This window comes from Oryza brachyantha, chromosome 4, assembly GCF_000231095.2.
Source record: "Oryza brachyantha chromosome 4, ObraRS2, whole genome shotgun sequence".
Lineage (NCBI taxonomy): Eukaryota > Viridiplantae > Streptophyta > Magnoliopsida > Poales > Poaceae > Oryza > Oryza brachyantha.
In genome coordinates, this window is record NC_023166.2 from 13,549,687 (window position 1) to 13,567,297 (window position 17,611).

The following is a 17,611-nucleotide window of genomic DNA, read 5'->3' on the forward strand; positions in this document are numbered from 1 at the left end:
AAAGAAGATTCACGCGTCACCCTGGTAGGCTGGTAGCATTTCAGAGTTATCCACAAGAGCAGTAATGTTATTCCTTTATTCATGGCCAAAGCAAAGCATACTTATTCACGGTCTCATGTTTCCGGATACAGCAGTTTTAACAACTTTAGCCGGCTAGGGACCTCTTCAGTCTTGCAAATAATCAACAACAAAAAAACAGTGGCAAACAAAACAACCAGAATCCCGAACGACCACCTTGGGACAACAGCTCATACGCTAGCCTACAGCGAAAATCTCTATTAACCAAAATTTTGGTAGCATAGCACCGGATAGGAGAAGAGCTTGCCGTCCCGACGAAATCAATAGCCCTGACGGTCAGGCTAAGTGATGCTGAAACAGCGAGGCCATCTCGATCTACAGACAATTCAGATTGTCACGGTGAGCATGAATCCAGGTTTTATCTGACATGTCAAGAAATGGTACTCACTGCGGTTAGGGCGGCTTCAGCACCCTTGTTTCCAGCCTTGCCACCAGCACGGTTTAGAGCCTGTAAGGTTTGAAGTGGCATTTATTTTGTTATTAGAGAAACTTCCATTAATGAGATAAAAGAGTTGATGACTTCTCAGGGTGGTCGGATAATCAAACAAAGATCTGTACAGTATGTGACAATTTCATCAGAAAGCATGTATGATATTCTTGCATCATTAGTCCATCCACACTGGATCAATTCAGGTCCACTTTAATAAATGTTCAAGGCAACAATTTCACATGATAGCACACTGAATTGGTGATGCATCTTCCATTAGAGTTAGCATAGGGATTGGGAACATGAAAAGCAGCATTTGAGGTACAGACTCCCAAAATGTTTTGCCTAATTGCTATTGTTTGAAGTACAGAATAATTACTTTAACCTAAGGAACCATTAGTACTAAATACAGTATGGAATAATGGAAGATTTGGTAAGATAATGAATTACCTGGTCCATATCATCACAGGTCAGAACACCAAATATGCATGGGATCTCTGTGCAACAATTAAGAAACAGTAAATAATCTGTTAAGAGTTCGACTGAGAATTACCTGAGTTGAAGCAAAAAGAAAAGAAAAAAGAAATAGGTTCCTACAGGCATTATACGATGGAGGCTAAGAGGTGGAAGGAACATACCAGCGGACAATCCAGCAGACAGTACACCTGATGCAGCAGAGTTTGCTACAGCATCATAGTGGGTTGTGTCACCTCTGATCTGGAAATTGGTATAAGTGAAACTTCTGTAATCAAATCGCATCAACTACTGGATACAGATAAGTAAGGCCTAAGGGCTTGCAATGAATAGATACAAGTAGGCATTATCATGCCAAGAGCAGTGGGGTTCTGGGGAAATACTTTGTAACCTAGCATTACTAGCTAATGTTAGCTATGAAGCTCCTTATTGGATTTGCCCATTGTAAATTAGACATGTGATTGATTGGTAGAAAAGTGATCGTGCTAACAAGGCATTGTTAAAGTGCCCTCTGTAAAATATGGGTTTCATAAACATTTCAGAACTCCTAATTTGTCACACTTCACCAGGATGAATAGTGTCTGAATTGTATAAGAAAATATGTGATTTTGATATGTCTAGAAAATAACCTAAACACTATCTTGGAAGCATGCTGTATGGTAATATGAATTACAAGCAAAATGACAGCCTGATAAAAAAAAACAAGCATCTAATATAGAGGTAAAACCGAAAAAAGAAAGGCAGCTTACCACAGCTCCAATGCACAAAATTGCATCAAATTTTCCAGACTTTCCAAGCTTTTGTGCTGCAACAGGAATTTCAAAGCTTCCAGGAACACTTACAACCTAAAAAAATAATCTGAATTAGTGTGAATTAATGTCCACCAGGAGTTTTAAAAACTTATCAGAAACTTAAACAACTATATAATCAGAACTAAGGCTATTACTAGCCATGGATAAAGTCCGATTTAATATATTGTGTAGATCACTTTATATATCAGATCTGTAATTTGCATAAAGAAGCTTTACTGCTCAAATGTACACCACACTAGTATTAGTGAACCTCTACCTTCATGTTATGTGTATGAAGTTCATCACATACATTAAAATGCTATTTACAATCACAAATCCAGGAGATGCATTTTATTAGTCATGTATTAGACAATATGTAAAGTCCATAAATTGTCAAGCATGGAACACAGGAAAATAACTAACGGGCCTAGAAACTGCATTACATTTTTACTTCAGAATATTACTCATGCATAATGAGATGAGAAACGAACAGGTGGCTGGCTGCACATGAAACATATTAACCCAACAAAGTAGATAAGTCATCCAACAAGAGGGCTATACATGGTGATGGATTATCGGGCAATACTTCATGACAAAAGCATCTTTTACCTCAACACAAAAAACGAGGGTAACAAAACAATTTTGTATGCAGGCATGACAGTTATCATAGAGGTGGTAGCAATGAGGCTCAATCCTAATACCTAACAAATGCTCGAACAAGTGGAACAACGATATGGTGAATTGATGCCACAGATTTTTTTTTTATGTAAATTTACTCTGAACAAGAAAGGTGCATACTGTTATATTTTCCTTTTTGACGGAATATCGCTCAAATGTCTCTAGAGCTCCCTGCAGAAGCAAGTTGGTGACAATCTCATTGAACCGTGCCACAACCTGTCGCACAATAATAAGCAGCCACAAAGTTAAATTACGAAAATCACCGTGAAAGATGTTGAGAAATAGGAAAGCAACGGTGTTTCAGTAAAGCAACATATTTTGAGAGACCAAACACCCTAAAGTTACAGCTTTATCCACAAAGCAAACGAATAAAAAGAGTTCCCATCGGGAAAAGAAACTTTACAATGACGCACAAAAAACGCAGAATCAAACTTCAGCAACACCGGAATGAAGGAAACGGCGTCTCAGCAAGCAGTTACAAACTGGGGAGGAGCAATGTCTGCTGTCCAGGCAGAGCCGCGTAACTCAAAGTTAACAATGGAGGGGTGGAGAACACTCACCACTCCAAACCTGAGCCCCTGGGTGTTGGTCAACGAACCCATAAGCCGCTGGTGCCCACCGCCCCCGCCGGCGGCGACGGCCACGACGGGGCTAATCCGCGAGGTCCGAGCGCCTGCCACCAGCGCGGCCGGTCGTGCTGCAGGAAGTAACACAACATAGAAGGGGGAACAAATCAGGACGAGCAGAGTTCGATGGGGCCAGCGTGCGTGGGGGCGAGAAGATTAGCTGGCCGGCGCGTACAGGAGCGAGGGAAGGAGACGGCGCCTCTCGCGGCGCGCAGAGGAGCGTGGGGTAGCCGCGAGAGAGAGGACGAGGAGAGCCTCGCGGCCGCGGCCGCGGATGACGTCGTCGCGGGGGAAGCCGCCATCGCCGTCGCCGCCGGTAGCCTGTAGGTGAGGTTGCAGTGGAGAAGACGACCCGGGAAGTCGGGGGCAAGATCTGCTCGCTCCGCTTTGGTGCGGATGACGCCGCGGCGTTGGTACAGTGCAGGTGGGCCACGCGCCTGCGCCGCCGCACGACGCACGCCGCGCAGGGGCAATTAGGTCAAATCGCGTGCGCACTTGGGTTGTTCCGTTGTTGTATCGCCACCGCCGGAGTTTACCTTACCGGTAATATAGGGAGAAAAACGGCTAGGAAATGGATGATAAACGTTTTTTTGAGTTGGAATCAAACTCAGAAACCTCGCATATGAAAACGGAACCTATCGAATATTATCGAATACAAAAACAAGTCAAATTCGAATTGAAGCGGATATAACGGAAATTTATCGTATTATAAAGGGTTAATTGCATCCGTGCCACTACAATTATGCCTGATTAGAAAAATACCATTACAACTTCATGAATTACATATATGCCATTAAAATTTGCCCAAAATCAGCTAGATGCCACTGTCTACGGTAAAATCGGCTTTGTACTTGGCTTGTGACTGTCAGATTTTTGTATTGCCGAAAATACCCCTCAGCATTGACCATATGGCTAACTGAGCAGCTCGGGTGTGCTAGGCCAAAAATCCCCTTTCCCGAGCTTGGAGGGTGCGGCGGCGGAGGAGCAAGCCAGGCGGCGCGGTGGCGCTGGGGTCGACGACGACGTGCGGTCCAGCGCCGGCGGCAGCGGCGGTCGGGGCGGCAGTCCGGTTGGGGCGGCGGTCCGGTCGGGGCGGCTGAAGAGGGCGCAGACGACTCCCTCGCTGGTGGTAACCCTAGGTTGCAGAGCTGACCTAGGGTGCGTGGTGGCGCTGGGGTCGACGGCAACGGTTGCGGTCAAGGCGGTAGTCCGGTCGAGGCGGCGGTCCGGTCGGGGCGGTTGACTCCCTCGCTGGTGGTAACCCTAGGTTGTGGAGCTGACCTAGGGCGCGTCGACCACCACGTCTGGTGGCGGCGGTGAGGCTTGGAGGAGTGCTTTGAGCGGCGGCGGGGTAGGTGATGTGAGCGTGGCGGCTGTGCCCAGTGCCACCATGGATCCAGAGGCAGAGGATATGAGGTATGGTAGTATTGTAGCTGCATTTTTATGTGTCCAATTAGAATAAATTGGTTTGATGCGTTAGGTTTAATTTGCGTATTTAAATAGGAGTGCAAGATGGGGGCTGCATTTGTGCGAACGTAAGATTGCAAAAAACGGAAGATAACTTCTACAAAACATCCAAATGTGGCAAGAGTACTTACATCACGTCAGCACTGAAGCCATCATCGCCCTGGGTTTCTCTCAGTATACGATGTCCGCACCGTCGCCGGCTTACGACAGGCGCACCACAATTGAGGGGTTCCTTTCCTCGCACTCCTCCCACTGGAACATCCCGAAATGTAGGCCCAGGAACAATTGGGGGGTTTTTCCAATTTTTTTCCACTGGAGCATCCCGACGACTCCATCTTCGCAGCCGGCCACAACACTTACCCGACACCGCCGCCACCGAGATAGGTCGTCGCCCGAAGCCCTCTTCAGCCGCCGCCCTCTATAGTCACGACGTCACCGCGCCCCTTCCGGCCACCACCCTCTATGGACGTGACGTCGCTGCGCCCTCTTCAGACGCCCCGACCGTTGCCGCCGGACCGCACGTTGTAGTCGACCCTAGCGCCACCACGCACCCTAGGTCAGCTCCGCAACCTAGGGTTACCACCAGCGAGGGAGTCGGCCGCGCCCTCTTCAGCCGCCCCGACCGGACTGCCGCCCCGACCACCGCTGCCGCTGGCACTGGGCCGCACGTCGTCGTTGACCCTAGCACCGCCGCGTCGCCTGGCTTGCTCCTCCGCCGCCGCACCCTCCAAGCTCGGGAAAGGGGATTTTTGGCCTAGCACACCCGAGCTGCTCAGTCACAATGCTGAGGGGTATTTTCGGCAACACAAAAATCTGACAGTCACAAACCAAGTACAAAGCCGATTCTACCGTAGACAGTGGCATCCAGCTGATTTTGGGCAAATTTTAATGGCATATATGCAATTCATGAAGTTGTAATAGCATTTTTCTAATCGGGCATAATTGTAGTGGCACGGATGCAATTAACCCTATTATAAAAGCCATCGAACCGAAGTTCCAATTTTTTGTTCTAAATTAGTTGAACGAAAATTCCAAACATTAGCAACTAACCATACCACTGTTTATCATTATAATCAAGTTCATATATTGCTTTGTTAATGATTGTCTCAATACCAAATAAAGGCTATAGTTTATAATTATTATTAATTAAAATGCATATTACACGTATCATATTATAAAATAAAGTGCATATCATATAAGATGTTACAAGTAAAGTGTTTATATATATGTTTTGACCAAGTACTCAAGGTTTAGTTGCTGAAGTGGGCTAGACTATTTAGGCTGATATTGTGAATTTATGTCATATAGGCCCGCAAAAAGCGAGGAAAATTCCAAAAAGTTTTCGACCGATTCCGATGGATAGTGCCCTTATCGTATCTGTTTTCAAGAGAAAAAAAAATCCAAATCTGTTTCCGTTTCAGATAAAAGTTTCGGATAAATTCCGACCGATAGTTTTCGTTTTCAAAAACTGGTCTAAAATCCAAAAAGGTTCCAAACCATTTCCATCCTAACCGGTAAGAGCTGCGAAAACCGGTTGAAAAGTTGGAACACGATGGCTATCATACGAATTTCAAAAACCAAAAGTTGAATCTAAATTTCTTGAATTATGATCAGATGCACCGAAAATCCGATTAGAAATTTCAGATACAACCAGATTGTAGAATTGTAGGAATGGGAGCTCTCGGCAGCAAGATACCCTGATGGCCAGTCGGTTCGTACTCACAAAGCGATTGCATCAGAATCAGAACGTTTTTGAGCTTCTGATAAACATCTCGTTAGATGTTCAAACCATACACATCATAATATCAACAATACGGACTCACGTTAGATTTTCTTTGCCTACTGGATCAGATAATTGTAACGAGTTCCATTTCAAGTTCTGTCCGACCAAAATTTTTCCGTTTCATCACTCATGATTAGCTCACGACATGAAACAAACGTAAAGTAACACAATAAGTTTGCTTCCAAAGTTGTGGAAGCAAGCAACGGAGCATACATTTCCGTTACTCACTAGAGCTGCCTAGCTGAGGTAGCATCGGACAACGAGGCCTCTAGTCCTCTAAGCAGCAGCGTCGACTTTTCGAGCTTTGTTAGAAGCCTTATCGTGTCCGTCCGAGTGGCGACCCCGCTTCCCACCGAAGTTCTTTCCGCCCCTGTTATTCTTCCAGTCCCTAGAAACGTTCACACAAAGCAGCCAGATTATCTTCTGCCAACAGCTTATCAATTCAGGGAAGATGTAACTACATGAGTTTGCATTGCATGGCATGCCAGTAGCCTTTTTTAGTACACATTTGAAACGACACATAGTTTTGCAGTCAGTGAGTTGCTACCTACAACTTGATGAGTTTTGCTGTTTTGACAACGACTCGGTCTTTTTAAATTTATCTTTTAACTGTGATTTTGTACTAATATATACAATAAATAAATGTTTACTTTTATTAAAGTTAACTTTATGAGTCGTCTATACATGTTGTCCTAGTGTTTAAAAGTTATTAATAGTCAAAGTTTTAAAAGTTTAACCACATCTTTGTCCAAAACAAGGAGAATTATGGAACTGGAGAAGAGACAATCCTAATAGCAGATACCAACGTTAATGCCAGTTCCATGATAATATAATTCCAAAGAAATGTGTAGTCACTTCTTGTGTGCCATAAGATTCAATTCCAAACAAAGGCCTAACTTCAATCTTTTAAGTTTCAGCCTTCTTCTAAGATTCATTATAGAAGAAAGAAGAGGGTTGGGAAGAACGAATATGAGAACATTGCCACCAAGGTGGCATGGGGAACATGTAATACCTTCCTCTGCTACTCCTATTGTCTCTATACTTTCCCTGACCGCCCTTTATAGCATTCCAGTAATCCTTCTCAGCTTGACCTGAATGAACGGAACAGTAGATCATCAAAATAGTGATGAAACATAGCATCATTAGTGCTTTCTTAAAGTCAAACATCAATTAGAATTATTCAAAGATTATTAGAAAAACATATTCTGCCTAACACTCATTTTTGCATGATATCAGTACATCTAAATACATCCCAAACAGGAATATCAGCTATATCCGCTACAGGTAATACAAGATCACCAGAGTCCAGAGGATACTATAAGCATCAATTTTGTGGTGGATTTAGTTACACAGTTCCACAAAAGCTAACCAAAAACAATTAACTGAAAGAAGCTGTAGTTTTTACCAGACACGGGTTCCAAAGTAACAAGATGGCCCTTCATAATCAAACCACCTTCATCTGCAAGAGCAGCAAATGCACGGGCCTTTTCAGACGCCTTGGAATCCTCAAATCGAATGTATCCTGAATCTTCCCCTATGCTGAAGTCCACATACTTCAAGAAGCAGGGAACAATAAAGCAATGAGTTTTGAGTCAGCAGATGCTGTCGGATAAAATGTTTGCTTATAGAAACTAGAAAGCAAAGATACAGAATTGCAAAAAAAGTATGAAAACATGTCTTTACAAGATGAAGCATTATATCCCTCCTGCATTCCGTCCAGACAAATATGTGCTTACAAACAAGACCAATAACTCAAAGTAGTGGATCATCTCATTGTAGCCCCCACATGTTTGACTAGATTCATGGTATTATAGCACAAAGGTATATAATATGATCAACATTAAACCAAGCGAAATAACATTTACAGATTCCTACAGAAATAGCCTGAACAAATGTAACATAAATAGCATGATGTTGTAATCATATAACTTTGTGACTCCATATTGAAGCCAAGAAATTCTCATTAATAAAATAATAACAAAATAAGCTCAGGTTTATCCATCATAATAGTCTCATGATAAGCAAACAGTTGGGCCAAATAAACTATGTAATATATCTTTTCTGGACAATTATGCAATGCACACCAGACAACCTAAGTTTATTCCTGGTGAAATAAAACCAATATGAAAAACAAAACATCACCAATTGTAAAAAAAAATTACCCGCACTATGCCAAATTTGCCAAATTGTTCTTTGAAATCCTCCCTTGAAATTGGATCATCAGCATTTTCTGAAGGACTTTCTCCTTTTTTATCAGATTGAGCAACTTCTCCAGAAGCTGCCTCTTTTGATTTCTCAACATCACCTGACACCTCTTCCTTGATATCACTGTTCTCAGGGATTTTCTCTTCGTGCCCTGTTCCTGATTTACTGGCATCATCAGTGTCACTCACTTTGTCGCCACCATTTTCCATCATACCATCACCAACTTGAACTCTCTGAAGCTTGAAGGCCACAATTAGACCTTTTGGATATCTATAACAATTTTTTTATGGCTCGGTTATCTTCAACTCAGGGAAATTAAAAGCAAAATCGTTTCTAAAGTTGTTGACAAAGAAATATTTACCCTTCATCGTGACCATTCCTACCAGGGTGTGACTTCTCATAAGCTTCTTTCTTAGCCTCCCTTTCAGTATCGAATTCTTTCCTTCATTTTTTTTTCAGCATTGAATGAAAGGTATCAGTTAAAAATGCATTCGACTGTGAAATGAGGAACTGGATTAGGTTATATTTATTAGATACTCCCTCTATTTTTTTTATTTGACACCGTTGACTTTTATGTTTACGTTTGACCATTCGTCTTGTTCAAGAAAATTATATAATTATTAATTATTTTGTTATAATTTAATTTATTATTGTAGGAACTTTAAGTATGACTTATAATTTTGCATATTTGAATAAAACTTTTGAATAAAACAAACAGTCAAACGTAGGTCCAAAGTCAACGGTGTCACATAAAAAAACATGAAGGGAGTACATTATATAAAGAAACAAAAGAATATATTGTAGTTAAGCAAGTTGCAATATCAACTAATAATTTCCCTAGAACAGAACATGAAAAGGATGAAATGAAGAATTGCTGAAAGCATGGAAACGTGCATCTCTAACTAATCAATATTAATGTATGAAAAAACAAACTTGAGCTCGTGGTTGGCTTACTTTGGTTTTATTTCTAGATCTGCCCCTGCAAAAACAAGACTATTCTTCAATGCAGCATTTGCTTCCTCTTCTTCCGAAAACTCAACTAAAGCAGTGCCACAAAAGTGCCTTTTGTCTGTAACATGTCTAGGTAGCCTCACACTGTTCACCTGTGATGCAAACAGTTCAGATACAGCATAGCGTCATAACCAACATTTACATTACAAGATTCATTTATGCCATGTGTTGTCATGGGACTGCTGAATTCACCAAGCTATCATCTCCATTACTAACATATATAACGCCATGGATCTAATAGAGAATTTCCATCTCAAACCAATATAGCTATGGGTTAAGGAACCTTTCAGGCATGAGCTACCTAATCTCAAGTTCATGGCTATGGGATGTTGTGTTTCAGTTTAGTGTCTCTTAGCAGTTTTGAAGACCACTTGTGATATTTTCTTGCTGCTCAATGCTGTAGACATACATACCTTGCCATACTGAGCAAAGAAAGATTGAACATCTTCGAGCTTTACATTGTATGGAAATGGTGATGCAGCAATTGTCCTGGAGTCCACTTGCTCCATGATCTCATCTAGTTTTGACAACTCAATTGCTCTTCCGACTTTCTTCCCTGATGAAGAGTTAAAGAGGACAAAAACATGTCATTGGAATTTAAGCTGACTCTACAATATAGAATGAACTATTAATTTCACTCTGAACAATCTAAATAAAATGAAATTAAGCTTCTTTCGCTTCCAAATACATTGACTTCGACTGTCTAATGGTACACGATTGTGAGAAAAACAACTTGCTTACCATCCTCGGTGATGCGGAGGGCCGAGGAACGCCGAAGCACCTCGGCAACGGCCAGCACCGTCTCCTCCGGCATGGTCTCCTGCTTCACGTCCGCGTCCAGGCCAAGGTGCTTCTTCATCCGCGAGAAGGAGCAGATGAGGGCCAAGCTCACCACTGCTCAATCCCAACCCACCCAAAAACAACACCAAACTTAGCACCCGATGCCCAGAGCCAGAATCACGCAGAGGATCAAATAAAAGGAGAGGAGATGAATCCTTACATCCATCCTCGCTCTCCTCGACAGTTTTCCGCAGGAACGTGTCGCGCGGGAGGTTGCTGTCACTGAAGTAGAACTCCACCTGCGGTGCAGAACAGAGAACGATAATCAACATCGATCCCCAAAAACCCCCAAATTTGACGGGCCAGAACGGCTAGGATTGGGAACGGGGTATGAATCGCAAACCTGGCGGAGAACATCCTTGGCCTTGGCCTCGTCGAGGGCGGCGGCAGTGGCGGTGGTGGCGGCGGCGGCCATGCCTCCAACGAGTTTCGGGGAGAAGATGTTAGGGTTTTAGAACGATACGGCGGCTCGGGCCTTTATTTGTTGGGGGCCTGGTGTCGAACGACCCTGGAGATGGCAATGGGAAAATACCTGATCGGGAATAGGTAAATATTTATCGGGTATTGCTATTATATATCCATATCTATTAGTAAAATTTTATATCATTAAAATATCTATATCCGTCACGGGTAAGAAAATTTATCCATACACATACCCGCTTGGATAAACTTTACCCGTCGGGTCACCCATATACCCGCAAAAGTTCAAAATAATCTAAATATCACGGTTTCCATATAGTATATTGCATAGACACTAAATACTTAGGACATCACATATTCATATAGTATGGTGAAAAATATATGGATGGTTTAAATACATATAGTTTTGGTTAATTAGGCTAGACTAATTTGATATTAGGTCATGACATGCATTTAAACTTGCGGGTATTTATTACCCATGGGTAACGGGTATGGGGATCATAAGAAAATTTCCATACCCGCGTACCCATCGGGTGAAAGTATTTGCCCAATTACTTACTCACGGATAACATATTTAGCTCGTACACATACCCTAATAGAGTAAATACCCATCGGGTCTCGGGTCCCCATTGCCATCTCTACACCCATCTCGCGGTAGCGCGTCGCCGCAATCCTCCCAACAAATTCTCCTTATTGGTTATCACGGAATTTTTTTAATTTTGAATTTTATTTATTAAATATTTTACAAATTCAATTTGCATTTCAAAAATTCACAGAACTAACCTCCTGCCACCCACTAGGAGGGCGAAATGCTGACGTGGCAAACGGCCACCCGGCTAGGAGAGACGGCCAGCAACAGCACGTCGGGCATTTTTACATTTAGCCTCTTTCCGCCCTCTGTAAGGGCGGCAAGGGGTAAATGTAAAATAGCCATGCTGCCTCGGGAACTTTTCACTATTGAATCACGTTTTGATCCATATGTTTATAACATATGTATTTGTTTAATCGCAAGCAGTCTTTTGGCTTAGTGGTCATCATTCCCCTCTTCTATATATAAGAGCATAGGTCAAATCTCCATTGGAGCATAATTTTTTCTATTTTTGCCACTAAAATGCCCAAGCAAAAATCAAAGAAAAATATACTACTATGAGGATTCGACCTCTAGTGTAGATTTGCAGTGACCAATGAGCCAAGAGAATATATTTGATTAAGCAATAACATATGCTATACATATGTATCAAACCACGATTCGATCGTAAAAGTTTCTGGGGCGTGTATGGGCACTTTACATTTAGCCTCAGGGCGGAAAGGGGCTAAATACAAAATGGCTCGACGTGCCGCTGTCCGCCATTCCTCCGGGCTGGCTGGCCATTTGCCACGTTGGCAGCAGGTGGGTAGTTATGTGAATTTTTGAAATGCAAAATTATATTTGTAAAATATTTAATAAATAAAATTTAAAATTCAAAAAATCGGTTATCGCGCTCATCTATCGACTTAATTATCTTAGTTAGTTGTTAAAAATCACGATACTACTAATTTAGTGGTAAATACCATCTAGAAAAATACAATTGTGCTAATTTAATGTAAAGTCCGAGAACCTGGCATATGATTACAAATGTTTAGATGACCTTTAGAGCTAAATTAACAATGTATATATATATATATATATATATATATAAAGAATCAATTAAACGAATTAAATGGATAGATTATCTATCCTATAATGCACCAATACAAAAGACTTGAGACAAATCCAATGGACATAATCATTCTTATGGAACGAACGACTCAGATCATATATAGAATTGATACTATTTACTTTCTACTTTTACCTTAGGTGGTGTTTAGATTGAAAAAATTATTGAGAGAAGTGTCACAACCGGATGTCGGAAGGGATTTTCGGACACGAATGAAAAAACGAATTTCACGGCTAGCCTAGAAACCGCGAGACAATCTTTGGAGCCTAATTAATCCGTCATTAGCACATATTGGTACTATAGCACTTATGACTAATCATGGACTAATTAGGCTCAAAAGATTCGTCTCAAGATTTCTTCCATAACTGTACAATTAGTTTTTTGATTCATCTATGTTTAATACTTTATTTAGGTGTCCAAAAATTTGATATGATGTTTTTGGAAAAAAAAATTGGGAACTAAACAAGCCATTAGTCCGCAGATTGCGCATCCATGTAAATCCGCAGATCACGCATGCAACCGAACGGCTTAGCATGCAGAATTGCAGATTAATTGCCATGCATGGTGACTAACTAAAATGGATGAAAAATGAATGCTAGCCATCAATCTATCGGCGCATGCGTAGGCAGGCAATTAGCCTTCATACATATGGATATTTTTGAAAAAAGTAATAAGTTAAAGTCATAAAGAGATAATCAATTATATATTATATATATCAACACGAATAATCACCCATAGACCCTAAATCAACGGTGTTAAATCAAAAATAAACCAAATATTAATTTAAAAATATATAATATATATAATCTAAAATTTTAATATCCATTCGGGTTGACAAATAGGGAATAATGAGAGCTATTTTGTATGCGGAGGTATTTGTAATACCCCTCATTATTTTTATATCGCAGCACTGAATTTTAAATCTTTATTTAACCATTCATCTTTTTCAAAGTTTTTATGAGTATTATACGACATTCCCTTTACTAATAATGAATCAAATTAAATAAATAATTTTAATATGTATATATATCAACACGAATAGTCAACCATATACCTCTAAATCAACGGATATCAACACGAATGAATTAACAGTGTCAAATAAAAACGAGTATAAAATAAATTGTGTAATATAAACGTACATATATTATTTAAATTACAAATATTTATGTATTCAGATTGACTTATAGGTAATTGCGAGAGCTAGTAGTATTTGCACTACTCCATCTGTTTTTTAGGCGCTGTTAAATTTCGGTCTTTGGTTGACCGTTTGTATGTTTTAAATTTTATGGCAAATATATAATATCATAAGCCATAGAATAAATAAGCAAATTGTTTAAGTCAAAATTAAATTATTTATTTAATATATATATACGCATGTATCATTAAAATACCCTATCCTACCATGTATCAACTGGTGTGACTCATGATTCATTGCCTCACGAGACAAATCCAACGATCCAAAATTATCTACATCAATCGAATGTTCCACATCGACTGTACATCCCTCACTACCATGTATAGATAAAATATTTCTATATATTAGATACTTTCTATAAAATATAAATTTATACACTTTGCAAGTATATATAGCTCGTATAATTATGCTATATATACACGTAAGATTTATGACTAATTATATATATGATTTTTTTTATTTTTGTTAGATTGTGATTAAAAAATGTTGTTCACTGGGTTTACTAATTGTTTATATGAATTAGAAGATAGATCTCAATTGCATTATATCAAGGACCGATGCGTATGTCTTTAAAAAGATTTCTATTTAATATATCTTTAGTATAGACATGCCTTAATAGCATGGTGGAGGGTACACACGACCATAAATTTTATTTGGTTGAATATGACTATGGATAAATATAATTATACAATGTCTGAAACATAAACTTTATTTTAATCCTTCGATTTTTATTATTAAATATCACCATACGTTAGCACATGTATGTTTGATATATGACTTGAATCGAATTAATGTATAATTAATTTAAATAACAAAATTAAATAATATATGAATAAAAATATTATGACACCGTAGCGTTAGCACATGTATAGTAGTGAGATAATGTGCACAGCGTGGTACCGCCGGATGCCGCGTGGTGAGGGTGCGGTTCCACGTGGTGGTGCAAACTCATCTCGCAGCATATGTATATTTTTGTGAATTGCTATCTTACTTGTATATAAGTGCACAATTTAAACAGAAAATATTTATTTTGGAGTGTTGCACGAAACCTCCCAAATGATACACATGCCAACATGTTCAGGTCCTATCACTCTATCAGACATTCAGAATGTGTTTGGAATTTTGGAAATAAGCCAAAATGGAACCATTATTACACATCTAAGGTTACATGTCCTTCTATCTGCGAACCATAACATCGACAAGCGTCCATTTGGGATTTGGCATTAGCTGAAGCTATAAGCGATGAGATCGTCCTGGATGAATTCATCATAAGAGAATTTTGTTTTAGTCTTAAAGAACTTCAAGCAAGGAACGGCACTACCTGCAAATTCTGCCCAAATCTGGTAGTAGAATTCCCTTCAAAGTTATCTGTTTTACTGAGAAACTCTGCTCTCTCACTGCGAACTCCAGTTCACGTCGCGTTCTAGAACGGCCTACCAGGCTACCACCATGCATGCCACCGTTGGATTCCGCGCGCGAAGAATCAAGGCCGCAGCCTCGCCGCGGGTGCACACTAGGCTCTCGCCATCGCTCTCCCGATCGAGCCGAAGAGATAAGGGAGAGATCGCGCGGGCCAACCGCTTGGCGACACCTGTTCCCCGTGCTGGGTCCCCCACGGCGACGAATCGTAGCGACGCATGCAGCGCGCGGCCCCCCGGCCCGGCCGTCGCCGTCGCATCCCGCAACTTGCCGTGTAACGACGCCGGCCTAATTTTCGCGTCGACAACGACGAGCACGTTTGGCGGCCTTTCCCGCGAGACGGGGGTGCGCAGCAAACGCAACCCCGTCGGAGTCGAGCCGAGACCTCGAGATCGAGCCGAGCGGCGTGGCGAGAGGGGGAGGGGCGGCACTGGCGAACAAAACAGGCCCCGGCCCGCCGGGACAGGGACTTCCGTGGTTTGGAGCGCGTCCACGTCGCGCGCCCGCTTGGAAAACCTAAGCGCAACCGGGCTCAAATCCGAAGCGGGGAGGGAGGGGTGAGGGGGCCGAAAGCTTGGCTGAGATTCGCCTTCTCGCGGACGCCACTAGCGCGAGTGAGCTCGGAGCGAGGAGGGAGTGTGCGCATGGAGGGGGACGACAAGTCGGCGGTGGTGGGCGGGGCCTACTGGGGCCTGGCGGCGAGGGCGTGCGACGCGTGCGGCGGCGAGGCGGCGCGGCTGTTCTGCCGCGCCGACGCGGCGTTCCTCTGCGCCGGGTGCGACGCGCACGCGCACGGGCCCGGGTCGCGCCACGCGCGGGTCTGGCTCTGCGAGGTCTGCGAGCACGCGCCCGCGGCCGTCACGTGCAGGGCCGACGCCGCCGCGCTCTGCGCCGCGTGCGACGCCGACATCCACTCCGCCAACCCGCTCGCGCGCCGCCACGAGCGGCTCCCCGTCGCGCCCTTCTTCGGCGCGCTGGCCGACGCACCCAAGCCCTTCGCCTCGTCGGGCCCACCTGGTGCCGGTGCCCACGGCGGTGCGGCGGCGGCGGCCGACGACGACGGGAGCAACGACGCCGAGGCCGCGTCGTGGCTCCTCCCCGAACCCGACCACGGGCAGAAAGATGGCGCTGTCGGTGCAACTGGCGTGTTCTACGCCGACTCCGACCCTTACCTCGACCTCGACTTCGCGCGCTCCATGGACGACATCAAATCCATCGGCGTGCAGAACGGTCCGCCCGAGCTCGACATCACTGGCGGCAAGCTTTTCTACTCCGACCACTCCATGAACCACAGCGTAAGCAACTCAAGATTATTACCACCACTCTAGCAGCACGTATTTCTTAAATCCTCGATGAGCTATCCAGTGAAAGTGTCCTGAGGCAAGACGTTTGCTTCTGATACGCCGCAGGTCTCATCCTCGGAGGCGGCGGTGGTGCCGGACGCGGCGGCGGGCGCCGCCCCGATGCCGGTGGTGAGCAAGGGGCGGGAGCGGGAGGCGCGGCTGATGCGGTACAGGGAGAAGCGCAAGAGCCGGCGGTTCGAGAAGACCATCCGGTACGCGTCCCGGAAGGCGTACGCGGAGACGCGGCCGCGCATCAAGGGCCGGTTCGCCAAGCGCATCCCTGGCGGCGCGGACGCGGACGCGGACGGGGAGGACGAGGAGATGTACTCCTCCGCCGCGGCCGCCGTCGCCGCGCTCATGGCGCCCGGCTCCGACGCCGACTACGGCGTGGACGGCGTCGTGCCGACCTTCTGATCTGATCGGATCGGTGGGCGCCGCGCCATCGCCACGGCGACCAATCCCTGTGTACACTAGCCCTCCTCCTCGTTGGGCCGTAATTTTGTTGCATGCATTTCGCGCGCGCGGGAAATGCTCTCTGTAGCATTAATTAATCGATTGTACGATTATTACACGGAAGCAATCCGGACTTCCACTCCTCCCTCCTCTGATCCTCCTATCCTTGCATGTATATTATCATCACATCACGAACTGCTGCTGCTAATCTGCAACTGTAATTTTACTAATGAATCAGTAATTAGCCGTTGCATCATCGATCGCATTAAAGCTTCTCATGAATTAGTGTCTTCTGCTTTGTTTGCTGCTGGTTGGTTGTAGAACAGTGTCGCCATTAGAGGTGACGCGACGGGAAGGAGGACAGGAAGGAGGTTAGGCCGTCTTTCTTTATTGTGCCATATCTGTTTCGATGTTGCCGTTGGTGTGTTTAGTATCTTTCAACCTTTGTTATTGGCACACTTAGCTACGTACTGTCTCCTTTTTGTAGCCTGGTAGATTTTTATTTGTTTGGTTGGCTGCCTTTGTTGGTTAAAACCACTAGTGAGATGCAATATCCAGAACTCCGGGTGCTGGCGCGGAGTAAACTTTTTTTTGTGAGATCGGTGTAAAATTCTTGAGAAATTCGTGTTGTTGCAACTTGCAACAGTGCATCCGCCTGTAATGTCTATCTATTGTATCACTAACTTAAAAATGCGTGCGCATGA

The 17,611-nt window shown here is 43.4% G+C and overlaps 3 protein-coding genes across 3 annotated transcripts; 1 reads left to right on the plus strand and 2 right to left on the minus strand.

Annotated features, from left to right (window-relative positions):
* Positions 1 to 55: 55 nt before the first annotated feature.
* LOC102717517 (6,7-dimethyl-8-ribityllumazine synthase, chloroplastic) lies at positions 56 to 3,550 on the minus strand. The gene is made up of 8 exons (XM_006652410.3): positions 3,250 to 3,550; positions 3,009 to 3,145; positions 2,569 to 2,664; positions 1,729 to 1,824; positions 1,144 to 1,222; positions 956 to 1,002; positions 467 to 526; positions 56 to 393 (listed from the first exon to the last, which is right to left on the minus strand). The coding sequence occupies exons 1-8, from the start codon at positions 3,374 to 3,376 to the stop codon at positions 355 to 357; spliced, it is 681 nt and encodes a 226-aa protein (XP_006652473.1). The 5' UTR covers positions 3,377 to 3,550; the 3' UTR covers positions 56 to 354.
* Positions 3,551 to 6,344: 2,794 nt separating this feature from the next.
* Positions 6,345 to 10,879, minus strand: LOC102720601 (la protein 1). Its single transcript, XM_006653499.3, has 10 exons — positions 10,724 to 10,879; positions 10,541 to 10,619; positions 10,282 to 10,434; positions 9,954 to 10,096; positions 9,484 to 9,632; positions 8,891 to 8,971; positions 8,487 to 8,799; positions 7,730 to 7,877; positions 7,337 to 7,415; positions 6,345 to 6,712 (listed from the first exon to the last, which is right to left on the minus strand). Exons 1-10 carry the CDS (start codon positions 10,793 to 10,795, stop codon positions 6,601 to 6,603), a joined length of 1,329 nt encoding a protein of 442 aa, XP_006653562.1. The 5' UTR covers positions 10,796 to 10,879; the 3' UTR covers positions 6,345 to 6,600.
* Positions 10,880 to 15,462: 4,583 nt separating this feature from the next.
* On the plus strand, positions 15,463 to 17,500 carry LOC102720876 (zinc finger protein CONSTANS-LIKE 3-like). The gene is made up of 2 exons (XM_040522919.1): positions 15,463 to 16,406; positions 16,521 to 17,500. The coding sequence occupies exons 1-2, from the start codon at positions 15,756 to 15,758 to the stop codon at positions 16,866 to 16,868; spliced, it is 999 nt and encodes a 332-aa protein (XP_040378853.1). The 5' UTR covers positions 15,463 to 15,755; the 3' UTR covers positions 16,869 to 17,500.
* Positions 17,501 to 17,611: the final 111 nt, after the last annotated feature.